This window comes from Schistocerca piceifrons, chromosome 2, assembly GCF_021461385.2.
Source record: "Schistocerca piceifrons isolate TAMUIC-IGC-003096 chromosome 2, iqSchPice1.1, whole genome shotgun sequence".
In the NCBI taxonomy this organism is placed as follows: Eukaryota; Metazoa; Arthropoda; class Insecta; order Orthoptera; family Acrididae; genus Schistocerca; species Schistocerca piceifrons.
Window position 1 is genome coordinate 495,377,832 of NC_060139.1, and position 13,973 is coordinate 495,391,804.

At 39.2% G+C, this 13,973-nt stretch overlaps 1 protein-coding gene across 1 annotated transcript in view; it reads left to right on the forward strand.

The window, feature by feature from the left end:
* Window positions 1-4,060: 4,060 nt before the first annotated feature.
* LOC124775512 (protein FAM98A-like) overlaps window positions 4,061-13,973 on the forward strand; it is a 61,031-nt gene continuing 51,118 nt past the window's right edge. The window contains exons 1-3 of the mRNA XM_047250345.1: window positions 4,061-4,336; window positions 4,429-4,634; window positions 7,638-7,798. Coding sequence (XP_047106301.1) covers window positions 4,299-4,336; window positions 4,429-4,634; window positions 7,638-7,798 — 405 coding nt within the window. The 5' untranslated portion in view covers window positions 4,061-4,298. The remainder of the gene's footprint in view (window positions 4,337-4,428; window positions 4,635-7,637; window positions 7,799-13,973) is intronic.

The window sequence follows — 13,973 nt, forward strand, 5'->3', positions numbered from 1 at the left end:
TCATATGCAAGCAGCGTGTTTTTAATAGCAAAACCCACTATGTAGCACTTGTCTCCAAGCACAGAGGCGTCATGGTATCCATCCCACCCAAACCTGCGACACAATAACAGAGTCTAACCTAATCTAACCTTCACCCCCTCCAAAAAACTGACGAATAAGATCGGACGCTATGTGGTCATGATGTGGCTGTCGCCCCGATAACTGAGTGGTCAGCGTGACGGATTGCCGTCCTACGGGCCAGGGTTCGATTGCCAACTGGGTCGGAGTTTTTTTTCGCTCAGGGACTGGGTGCTGTGTTGTCTTCATCATCATTTCATCCCCATCCGGCGCGCACGTCGCCCAATGTGGCGTCGAATGTAATAAGACCTGCACCAAGGCGGCCAGACCTGCCCTACAAGGGGCCTCCGGGCCAATGACGCCAAACGCTCATTTCCATGATGTGGTCGATGACATCGGACGACCTCTGGGGCCGGTGTCTGACAACCTTTGTCGGTGCCTCTGTGAATGCAGTCTTTGCTGTTGAAAGAACTACACTGGTGTACTGTTGAAAATAGACGAAAACTATCCTGAGAAAGTCTGTTAACAAATTTTCAAGTACTGGCTTTAAATGATGACTCTAGGAATATGCTACAACCCCTTACGTATCACTCCCATAGGGATCATGAGGATAAGATGAGATTAATTACAGCATGCACAGAGGCATTTCCCTTGCTCTATACGTGAACAAAACGGGACAAAGCCCTAATGATTGGTACAGTGGGACATACCCTCTGCTACGAATTTCACAGTAATTCGTAGAGTAAAGATGTAGATGTAGATTACTTCCAGAATAAGAAAAATATTGTGATCCAAAGTGAAGTGATTACAGTGTAATTTATTTTCTTAAAAACAACAGTGTAATTTATTTTCTTAAAAACAAAACATTTTTTTAACAGCACTTGCTGTTTGCATTACCAATAATCTGCTGGATCACAAAGTGGACGTTTCTCGTATGTGGTGCGGTCAGCTGCAAACTCACTCTTAACTCTTACCTATTTCAGACTCCCGTTTCTGAATGCTTTAATAGTAATCTAGTTCTGGTGGTGTATTATCTTACTTTTAAAAAATTATCAGTTTTATTGTAATTGTTAATGGCTGAAGGCAAAACAGAATAATTATTTGTGGCGAAATAGCGTATCAACACTGAAGGCCAAACAAATGAATAAAAGCACCAGGTCAACTGAAGAACGGGATACAACCCATCGGCTTTGACCAATTATGTCATAGATTTCTCATAGTTATTAATGTCTTTGCTGTCGAGCCATAGATAATAAATCGGTTGTCTGCTGTGGATAAGCGCCATCATTGTAAATTGAAATTAATGAATGTTTTTAAAAGACAGCACTAGACATTGTGTGATATTTTTTCGTTTGCATTGATTTAAATAATCGGTTCTTTCCAATTCATTCGGTACTTAATTTCATTCTTAGTGAGTTTGAGGTAATTTGGAAGAATAGTTTTTCATTTAGAAGAATTTTTAGTCTTTGATTTTCGTTTGCAGTTACGGATTTTTCTATTCCCATGAATGATGAAGACTTAAAGCAGGCTTTGGGAGTAGGCATGATGGCAACCATTCGATTTTTGCAAATTCCTGGTCTTCTTGCTGATTACTTTTCATGTCGCGAGTGCGGTGAACTTATGCGCCTGATAAGCGTGTCTGCTTGTCGTACGATTTGTTCATGTGGAGGTGTAGCGCTTAATTAGACGAGGAACTTAGAGTTCAACTGAAGTACAGGATGTCGTTATTTTCCCATTCGATAGTACTAGTATCCTATTCTTCAGTTGACCTATATAACTCAACTGAGGAATGGGACGGAAATTTTAGTGTTGTCGGTTTTGCTGTCGTTGCTAGCAAGACTATAATAATTTTCAGTCCATACTACTAGTATCGGAAGCAAAAAGAAAGTATCCCATATTTCACTTTACCTATATTGGTCAACTGGAGCATGAGATACAAATTTTATGTGTGTCTTTTGTTTTCGCCTTTGCATAGTTCAACTCAGGTAGAAGATGCCAATGTTAAGCAAATCGATTTCTTCGTTTTCGTTTGCACTGTTATCCTATTCTTCAGTTGATCTACACAGGTCAACCAAAGTATGGGGCCGGCCGGTGTGGCCGTGCGGTTAAAGGCGCTTCAGTCTGGAACTGCGTGGCCGCTACGGTCGCAGGTTCGAATCCTGCCTCGGGCATGGATGTGTGTGATGTCCTTAGGTTAGTTAGGTTTAATTAGTTCTAAGTTCTAGGCGACTGATGACCTCAGAAGTTGAGTCCCATAGTGCTCAGAGCCAGCCAAAGTATGGGATAGAAATTTTACGTATGGCGGTCTTTCCGCCTTCGCTAGTAATACTGTCTATCTAAGAACAGAATGCTAGTAGTAGCGGAGGCCAAAAAACAAATACCTGAAAATTTTGTATCCTGTACTTTAATTGATCTATGTACAGGTCAGATGAAGAATAGGATACTAATGCTAAAGAAAATGAAGAAATTGACGTACGTTAAATTTGTATCCAGTACTGCAATTAACCTATACAGATCGACTGAAGTTCGAGATACAACTCATATATATGTCAACTGAAATATTTCATGCTAAAGTTACTTGTATCCTTTTTTTTATTTTTTACAGAAGTACTAGGAATCAAACAAGCGATATCCTTAACATTATGTTCGAAATATTAACACACGTGATATATGTCTACCATCCGTTTTCTACCTACTGCATTCCCTTCTTTATGAACACTTGTCTTTGCTGTTAAACATGGAGGTAAGAATAAGGGGAGATGGCGCTACGTATCCCAGCCGTACTACTTTTTGAAGCCATGGGGGCGTGGCTCGCTGCCATGACACTCTGACCAAAACATTGCCAGTGTGCTATAGCGCTGCGTGTATTACAGTCGCTAATTGCACCATATACGCATGTAACGTCATCAGATTGGTTGTTTCAAAGTTTTTGTATAAAATAAAATCTCGTAAAGGCGAAATTCCTCGTTTCTTCTGATTAAAAATAGTTTTTAATGTAATATTACGAATAGCTAGCCTTCAATGTAAACGATACAATTTTGTTAATTCAGTAATAAACTTTATCACAAACTAAATAATAGAAACTGAAAACTAAGTTAGCTATACCCTCCCTCCGAAGCCCCATAAATACATCTTGTTTGTAATACGTACTGGGACATTTCAGTTACGTTACACTACTGGGAAACACTGTTCATTACCACCAATATTTACTGAAATACGGTACATAGAATGGCAAATCTACACAGTGTCCTGTTTAGGCCTATACTTTACGCCAGTTAATGTAGTGTTAGCTTTTAATTTGGTGCATGATGAAGACAAAGTGAGTTACTCAACACTTCGATTATCGACGATACGTACGTATTATACTGAAACGTGATCCTGAAAACTAAGAATTTAATTCTTTGAATTAACATACCTTTTGCAAATGTTTTGGGTGTGAAGGGAAAACTGATGGTACAGCATTTTCTCGGAGCCTTACTGTTGAAAGGGAAGTTCGGTCTATATCCTCTTCTCGGAAATGCTGAGAACATATAGTGCTCCATTTAGACGCACGCCAATTCTTCCTCCTCACGGCATTCTCCCACAGAGCTTTCCGACTTTCATTTTTAGGAAATCTAAAATCATACAGGAGAAAAACACGCTATAGTACAAGTACCGATGTAGCACATGTTCATTCACAATGAAGTTGTAAAATCACACTTAATGAGACAACTTACACATGAAATGTTATTCCCCTCGATTTCGCATCACAATCAGAACGATTCGTACATCCGAACACCACAAAAGTCACCATAATAGCGCAAAATCCTTCCAAAAGCGAGCGACAAGCCTATGCACACAAGCTTACAGCAGCAATGTTTTGGTCGGATTGAGATGGCTACCCTCGGCTTCACATAGCTTCACAGCTGTGACGTCACGGCGTCTCCCTCTATTCTTACCTCCATGCTGTTAAATCTGTGTAATAAATCATCTCTGGCAAAGTCTGACGTTATTGCTCAAAGCCGACGGATTGTATCCCGTTCTTCAGTAGTCCCAAGTAGCCAGTATATATCTATGGTCTATGTCAGTACACAATATAGAGAAACAGTTTGGTAGTTCCTGAGATATATTTTTTTTTCTGACAGTACAGTAAAGGTCTTTGGTTGCCGGCTGTATGTGATGTGTTGTAGGCATGCGAAATCTTTCACGGAGATTCATTATATTTTTGAGTCTCTAGAGTTTGTAATTCGAAGAAGTTAAAAATGGAGAATGATATTTTAGACTCTTTAGAAGATCTAGGGTAACAGTTTTTATTGTCAATGTGTAACTTAAAAATGCTAATGTGACATTGATGACCCAACCCAATATTATGAATTGTTATGCAATTTGTAGGTACACCGGTCCACTGCTTGACGATTCCTGCTTGGAAAAAGCTTTAGATGGTGGCCCAAAATCCGTCGAGTACACGGCCCTTGTGGAATGGATATCAAAAGAACTCCAGACACTTTACCATTTGGAAGAACACGTTAACGCTATCACAACGGCAGAGGATTCTAGTTCGTTCATGCTAGAACTCAGTAGTTTCTTGAAGGAGTTGGGTAAGCTCCTTTCATTTGGAACATTTATCACACAAAGTATCCAAAAGACTGCACTGATACTTTATAGTAAGAGTGGCGAAGTCAGTTGATTTGGGAGCACCTATCTCATCGCATAGTTTTCTTTTAGAAAGTTAAAACAAGTACTAGCATAGAGAAGCTGTTATATGTCAGACAACTTGTACAAAATGTATACTTTACATATTGTTAATGGCTTAAATACGGAGAGCAAATTTTGTTGTGCGCATTGCAGTGGTCAGTATCAGCAGCAAGAAAATTAAATTACTACCATGAATTACCCTTCTAAAGTGGCATCATCCTGTAAGTGAAATATTTCCTTCAGTGTTCAGTTCAAAGCAATGGTTCCTTATTTCTTGTTCTCCTGTGTTTCTACGTCGAGGGACTTTGAGTGTATTGCAGTAAATTACCAGAAACTCTTATTTCTGATTCACAGTCGTTGAATTGCAGACTCCAAATCAAATTGACACTGCCCAACTCAACCTAGACCTTGGACTGTGCCACAAATGTCACCACAACCATGGTTTTGGAGCCCTCTATTGTTATATGAAACATATTTTGATTATCTTATTTTTGCCTTTTCTGTCAATCTCCATTATAGAAAATACAGTGTAAATTCTCATCAGTGTCGTACAAGTATTATGATGTGTTTAGCTGGCAATTGTCAGAAAGATATTCACACCATGAAATGCAAAATATTCACACCAAGATATGTAAATAATTGCAGGACATCTTTATAACAAAAATAACTTTTTGGTATGTATAAATGTTTGGTTAAGGTGGCAGGCTGTAGTTAGTAATTCATTTCTGTTGATCGTAGCTGATTAGGTGGTGATAGGCTGTATCATAGCCAGTGAGAATCGCTGCATCTAATGACTTATTTCAAAACCTATGCCTTGCATTAACCGAGATGCCCTGGTTTCTGAGGTTGTGATTCAGGAATATAAGAGAACAGTATAAATTTTAAGGAATATTTGTTTTCTGCCATCTTGTTTACTCTTTCAATTCAGGATTAGTTGTCATCGCTTCCCATAATTAGCTGAGCAGCAATGTGAAAGCTGCTGCCACAGTAAATGCACTTTTACTAAATTTTCAATGTTCTTAAAAACTTATAGGCCCAATGTTTTTGTTCGGAGAACGGGAGGACTTAATTTTGAACTCAGCTGCATCGTATTGTGTAGAGCATTGGTAGTCAACCAGATCCCTACCACCCACGAGTAGAACTTACAAATTTCATCATGGGTGGTGAGGTGTTAGTGTTTAAAAGTATTTTCTTTAGAGTTTAATCAAATTTTGACAAAGTATTTGGTATGTTATTTTTGTTATATACATAAACTTTGAGGAACTCTGCTTTATAAATTTTATTAAGTAGAGTTACTATGCTAGTTTATAAATGATCATTATTGTGGAGCCAGTGGTCAGTGAGAAGATTTCACTAGTTAACAGAGATACAAAAGTGGGCAGTTGGTAAAAAAGGTTGACTACCCCTGGTGTAGAGTGTTAGGGTTCCCTTACTTGTGCTGACATCTTCCCTGTGTTGACAGACAGTATTAAGTTCTTCATTTCAAGAGTGAAATAGAGGGCAGTGGGGTCATTATAAGCTTCGAATTCTATCCATCTGCTTTGACCTATGACATAATGGTGTCATGGTGTGTGGCGTCACTGTGGTGCAGTGTTTTAGAGTTGGTTTGTGTTTGTGGATGTCGTGTTGTATTTGTCGGCACCCTCTGATGGTGAATGTTGATGTGTTGAGTTTAATGTGTGGTATCAAGTTCATTTGTGTCTTGGTTAGCATTGTCAAATGTTAGTTCATTTGAGTCTTGATTAGCATTCTCATAATGTTGGTTCATTTGAGTCTTGGTAGTCATAATATGGATTTGGAAGTGTCTGCTTTGTTTTGAGAGTTATGGATTCTTCCCTTTTGTTTATGTGTGTGGCGTTTTTGCTAGGTGTGATCAGTTTTGTGTGTGTGTGTGTGTGTGTGTGTGTGTGTGTGTGTGTGTGTGTGTGTGTGTGGTGTTGTTGTTGTTGGTGTTGTTGTTGGCAGCCAACCCAAGTGATTTTGTTGGTAAGTAATTTTTGTTTTGATTTCATGTGTAGTAATTCTGATATTTTATCTGTTTTATATTTATGGTGTTTCAGTGAAACTAGTGACTGAGGGTTTTAGGGCTTTGGATTTGGTGGTGTTTTGCGGGTTATGTAGGTGTGTGAAGTTTGTGGTTGTGATTTTTTTTATTTATGGTTTGCCAGTAGGTATCAAGAACTGCATTTGAGCTCCGTAGGTCAAGCGAAGTGTCCATTTCCTGTTTCTGAAATTTTAGGTGTTGGTTTTTTGGTATCGAGGACAGCATATGAGCTGTATAGATCAAGAGAAATGAGACATTCTTGTGTCGTTTGTATTTTTGTTCGCGTTTGTTGGCATGTGTATGCAGTGACGGTATCATTGCCACTTTGTATACAGTGGAAGTAGGCATTTCCACCATATTGATGACATGGGTCAAAGCAGATGGGTGGAATTGGATGCTTCCCTAATGCCGGGAAGTGACTTCAGCATTTCTTGGCTGTCAAGCTACAGTTTAATAATTAAGTTTTGTATAATTTTCATTGCTTTCACACATTTTTCTCCCCATTTGATGGTGGTTCTGTATTTGTACCGCAACCGTGATTGCGAAGTAACTGTAATTACCAATAAAATGTTACTTTTTGTGGTATCCTGGTTCTTAACTAGAAAATACTTGTAGAAATGTAGGCCTGTAGTTACAACAAAAGTTTGAAATTAAGGTAGGAAGTCAAAATAGTTTTTACCAGAAAAGGTTAGAAATACGTACTACTCAGCTTACATAAAGCAGTTACAAATGAATAGTGTATTTTTAGCTTCATAATTTTCTTTGAAGTTTTAACTGCTCTTGTGGATAGGATTTGTCAAATTCAATATGTATTACATCAATAAGAATTTCATAAAAATGCTGTATCTGCATTCTGTAATAGGATGCGCATATAGCCAACTTACTGGGGGACATATGAGTGAAAGACTGGGATCGAGGAAGAATCGGATGTTACTTCTGGACTTTCTTCTGACTGAGCTACAGGCAGCACGGATGATCCAAGTCAATAAACCAGATGACTCTAAAACGATGCAAGTTGAGTTGGTAAGTTTGATTTTGAGATGATGCATTCACACATCATGCAAAAGTAATTTTCATTATGTCATGGCTGTGTAGTAGTTAATGTAGGGGATGTTTAAGAATATAACAGTTCTTCTAGCTAAATGGAACTCACTTGAATGTATCAGTGCTTTCATTTATATCGAATATCACACACCCCTTACTGTTCAGTGCAAGATATGACATAGCGTAATTAATCTTAAAATTCTTTTAGTGACTTTTGAAATCATCGTACATATGAGTAGTAGTATTTAAATGATCTAAGTTCACAGCAGACAACTATAATTTTTTGTAAAAGTTTTTTTTTGTCCAAAAAAATGTTTGAAACATGTTTAGCTTACATTTATATTGTTACGATACACCAGTGGGTACTTGCTATTTCACACTTTAAAATTCTTCAATCAGATGAAGTCATTTTACAACTAAAAAAAGTTTTTTTTAGCTTTGATTTAGACAGTCTCATGTTACCTGTTATCTAAGAGACTGGCAACTTTTTACACCATATGAGCCTATTAATGTGTGGACTCTTGTCAGTAGTTTGTGTTTTTTCTTCTTAGCATGAGGTAGTTACATTTGGACCTGATGTGATCATATACGTAGTACATTTAGCCTACTTACTTAAAAGTTCCTTGATGAATAAAAAAGTAGTAGGACCTGGCTTTGTTTTCATGTATCTTTTATTTTAGTTTTCTTATGGACAAAGAAAGTGATAAATTTATGCAGGTACAGCAAATGGAGTGAAGTACCTGCATTGCACGAAACCTTCGTGACAAAATTCTCTTGACCCTAAGGTTTGTGTAATCCTTATCACTCTCTTGTAGCTGCAGTACTTCTAATTATGAAAGTCTGCAGCACAACCTCATATTTCAAAATAGGCATAGAATGTCCCATGGTCCCGTTTTCAGCATGCGTATGGACACTAGTTTTGACAGCTGGGTAAAGAGATACCATCTGTTACTTCAACATTAATGTGGTTTAGAGTTTTTAGTTTTGAATCAAAATCAACATTATTGTTATGGCATGAAACAAGAGACAGAGCAGCCAGTCACACATCTGTAAAACATCACTATTGAAGGGCTAGAAATGAGTTACAGGCAGCAAATATGTGGAATAATTATTTCGTAAATGTAGTAAAAAAATATAGGGACAAATGATTAGAGAGAGAAATAATGGCAGTACATTGAAAGACAAATCTCATAAAATCCAGTGTATGAACATATCATCAACTTCTCCTTCCAAAATTATATATTCTCTCAAAAATTAATTCTCCTGAGGTATGTAAACTGCTTTAACATACACATCCTCAGTGCTGAGCTTTGTGTGCATCAATGGTGCTATACTGGTTGTACTATAGTTACAGTCAGGGTCATCCAAGCCAGACAGGCCTCATTGGAGGGGCCTTATGAAGTCTGTCCCACAACTTAGGGAATGAAGGACTCTATTTTTCCCACGGAACTCCACCACCAGTGGTCGGGTATGGTTGTGGCGTCCCAAGATTTCCCGAGCTGGGAACTGGGTTGTGCTGCTATATCTCTTCTGACATAAACTCTGAGCACTATTCTTCACAGTGTGGACCACAAGGAAGGTACATCCTCTTAAAAGAAAACAAACCCTCAACCTAAAGGTGTGTTATGTGCTGATGAGGTGAGTAGATGTTTAGGTAAAACAGTCTTTAGTGGGCAATCCCTAGTTGTGTAAGATTTGCTCAGGCACGCCGGTATCTGTCAGGGTCGAAATTTGTGTCACTTACGGCACATGGTGGATCCCTGTGGAGCGATCTCAATTCGGTCTACTACATATGATACAAGTGTACCATCAGTTAGTGCCTGCACCCACCTAGCAGAGACTGCTGAGTTGGTCAGTCTTCTCCTTGTGTAATGAGGTGGTCTTCCATTCTGCACAGCCAGAGACACTGCTCCAGGAATGGATCAGATTCATTATGCCATTCTCTGTCATCTGTGTCATGGAGTCAAAGGAAAGCTCCTATCTTGGTCCATCAGATCTCGTTTCATGGAAAGTGTCCCCCAGTTGGATATTCCATTGTGGAAACCAGGCAAGGACCCTAATAGTTACCCCAAGTGTATCCTTTATCAGTTGTCGGGTAAGACTGTCAAGCGCACGGTCAGCCGCCGCTTCGTCTGGGTCCACGAGTCCCGAGGTCACCTGTGCCACTGCTGGTACGGTTTCAGATGCTATTGTTCTGTCCTTGACAATTTATTTCTGTTGGAGATAGTGATGTAGGATTCTTTCTTACTTGAAAACCGTATGGTTGGTGTGTTTTTTGACCTCAAAAAGCATATGGCACCACTAAGAGGTGCACGGTCCTTCACCAGTCATGAATGGGGACTACACGGACATCCGCTAGTTCTCACCTGATCCTTTGTTGAGGAGAACGCATTAGGTATCGTGTCGGTGATGCCTCGTCTTATCGCTATATTCAGGAGAATGGGGTCCCCCGAGCCAGTGTACTCAGTGTCACACTGTTTGCAGTTGCTATCAGTGGCATCTCCTCCACATTCAGAAACCATATTAAATGCTCTCTGTTAGTGGATGACTTTGTAATCTTCTGCTCTTCCTTCGACCTTAAGGCGACAGTGAGACTGCTACAGCTGAAAACCGGGAGGCGGGAAGCTTGGGAAACTAAAACTGCTTTTAGATTTTCACCAGAGGACTGCAAGTCAATTTTTACCATGCTTGTCACAATTTCAACCAACCAGAGCTCACAAGGGGGACAATATTGTACATTTCGAGGAAAATGTGCAGGTTTTGGGCACACTATTTGATTCAAAATTATCCTGGCTCCTGCATCTGAGAGACCTATGAACAAAGGGCTTCAATACATTGAATGTTTTGAAATGCCTCTGCAGAAAGGCTTGGGAAACCAACAAATCCCGCCTGTCAAATCCAGTTAGATTGTGGTAGTGTGGTTTATGGATCAGCCGGTATTTCATACTTCAGGACGTTAGTTGCTGTCCGCCACGAGGGCATTCATATTTTGATTGGAGTGTTTTCAGCTATGTCTGCAAACTCGTGTGCAGAGGCTGGTGAACCAATGCTCTATATTCAGTGGCACCTTCTTCTGGTTTGACACCCTGGAAATCCCAGTGTTGCCTGTCATTGGCATCTAGTGTGGTGATCCACCCCAACTTTGAGCAGCTGTTCGGGAATTGTCCCCATGCAAGCATCCCGTTCAGAATACGTGCTACTGATTGAATCGAGAATCTAAATATATCAGACATCTGAATAGATGGCTAGTGATGGAACAAATTTACACCTTGACGTATTGAAAAACCCGAGAATTTGACACAGTACAAGAAAAGTTGGACTGCAGATTATGTTTTTACAACTGTGTTTTCATTTTTAAGTACATACTGTTACCACAGTTTTATGTTTGTTTATACGGATGGATCCCAGCAAGAGAATGCCCTCAGTTGTTAAGCTGTTCTCCCTGATTCGGTTTTCCGGGATAACTTACAATCATAATGCTGAGTTATATAATGTTATGATGGCACTGGAGTGGATTCATAGGCATCATAGACCAAGGTATCTCTTCTGTTCTGACTCGCTTATTGCACTACAAGTGGTCCACAAAATGTATTTGGTAGACCAGTTGATTCAGCTCATCTTTGACTACTTACTGTGGCTCCAAAGCTATGGGAAGGAGGTGGTCCTTTGCTGGGTACCAGGACACTTATCTATACAGGGAAATGACATAGCTGACAAGCAGCCAACGAAGCATTTTGGGATGGTACTGCATGTCTGTGTGCTGTCCCCTTGCATGCCGTCCTCTCATAATCTGACAGACAAATTTTGCAACAGTGGAAAACTGAATGGTTGGAGGTGTTGGAAATCAAACTGTAATCACCCAATTCGACCACACAGGCATGATGGACTTTGTGCCAACCTTGCTAATGTGCGTATGACACGGTTTCCTCCTCTGACGGGAGAATTGACCACTGTGTGAAGTTTGTGGTATGCTACTTTTGGTTCAGCATATTTTGGCTGTGTGTGTCTTGTGTGCTAACGTCAGAGCAATGCCATGTTTGGCTGGAGATCTGCCAGCCATCCTTGCCGACACTGACAGCAGTGTTACACGGGTTCTGAAATTTTGTAGACTCAGTCCTCATCATTAAAGTGCTGGGTAGGAAATAAATGGATAAAAACTACTCTTCATGTGAGGAGTCTCTCCCACCAAACCCTACAAGAATGACGTGCTGAGTTTTCGTCAGGACGGTGATGACCGTGATGTTGAATGTCTTGCTTCCAAAATAATCATCATGATAAAAAATAAAAACATCTGGATTTCATTGTGTTTCAAACAGATTATTAAACATTTTTTGCCAAATAGTAAGCCCTGTCTTATCGGAAATATGTAATGCATCATTAGCTCTGGGCATTTATCCACAGAAATTGAAGTATGCTGCTGTTAAACCCCTATTTAAAAAGGGTGATAGGAGTGATATCGACAACTACAAACCTGTTTCACTGCTGACATCACTTTCCTTAAGTTTTGAAGAGGTGATGTGTTCTAGAATAGTACCTCATTTGAGCAGTTGTCAGCGGGTGCTTCTTGCAGTTAACGACAACTCTGCACTTCGTCTCCGCGTCACCAGTGGAGAATTACTGGTCTGCTGATGTCTTTGAAACAGTTTACCATACTATAAAAATATAAAAACAATTCCAGTTTGGACTTATTGTTTTTGTTTCATTACACTACAAGACCACTGATGATGCATCTAAAAGAGTTCAGAAATTACCCCACCAGTAGCTGAAGATTCCAGTTCTTTTGAAGAGAAAGAATCTAATAGAAGCAATGATTGTTCTTAGAGCTTTCATGTTATGACTCCAGAAGTATTTTTCTTGAAGACAGGGAGATTAGTTATAGTGGTCTATAATTTCCAACTTCTTCTAAACTCCTTTTTTATCAGCATTGAAGAAACAATACTGCATAACACGCACTGTCAATTTGCTGCTTAATTAAAAACTATGCACAGTTACAGCAAATTTGTTGCAGCTAGTTAACATATCTCTTCGCATTGTACAGCAGCTCAAGTCAAGACTTCATTTGACGGAAATGGACAGTGTTTCAAAGGAAAACCTTTCCACTAAGAAAGAAATCATCTCTCATTTGAAAGAAAGTGGAGATTCGTTCTTGAGTGTGATTTACAGCATCAGTCGTCAATCCTGTGCTGATCTCCCTGCGGCATTTTTCTACAGTTCTGGCATTGAACACCTTTACCACCTACATGCAGGACTATTGCCTTTAGCCTCAGTATTTCCAGTGCCTCAGCTATGCAGTATTTCATTCTTTTACAGTTACGTGAAATTCAGTATTTTTTTTCCCCTTCTTTTATCGCTGTGTTCTTTCAACTTCATTTTCATTGTACAGAATTGGAATTTCATTATTACCACGGTAACAGCAGATGCGCCAAGTCAAGTGTGCCAGCTGACTGAAATGCAGAAAACGGAAGAATCAGTAATGTAGTACTGCTTTTTCAATGTCACTATACACAGGGTGACGCATTTAATACTGTTTTTTGGAAATATCTGGAAAAATACAAATCATATTAAAAAATGCTGTAAGAAAAATTATTCATCTCTAATGAGGATACCAAACTCGAGCTCCTGTACCACTCCCAGGGAGTGGAAAGGGGCTCAACTTTGAAATCTTAAATAGGGCACCACATTCAGAATCTCCGGGAAAACATTTAACATTTTTCGTTGGGTGAAAGGTGGTGACCTAATGAACAGAAATCAAAATGGGTTAAAAACTGTTGAAAAATATCTCTAGAAATACACATCAGATTAGAATCCCAGGAGGTTAGAAAGGCAGTTATTCCAAAGCTTTGACCAGAAACTGGTGTTTATAACAAAAATCTCGAGTCTCACAACATAATAGGAATTAGGAATGAATCGGCCTTATTCAGCATACTTTTAGAAGTGCTACATATATTTGATCAAATTATTAGATTTTGGAGAACACAAGAAAACTGTTAGTGCACTAGGTAATTTGACACTTGAATGTTGTCATGGTGGTAGAATGGAAACTGCAGTGTTCCATCCAAAATCAAAATAATTATCCTGTAGAATGCTTTTGTCTTATGAAAAATTTACCTGCCTGACAATTTAATTACTTTTGTTGTATTATTTGGAATCTGTA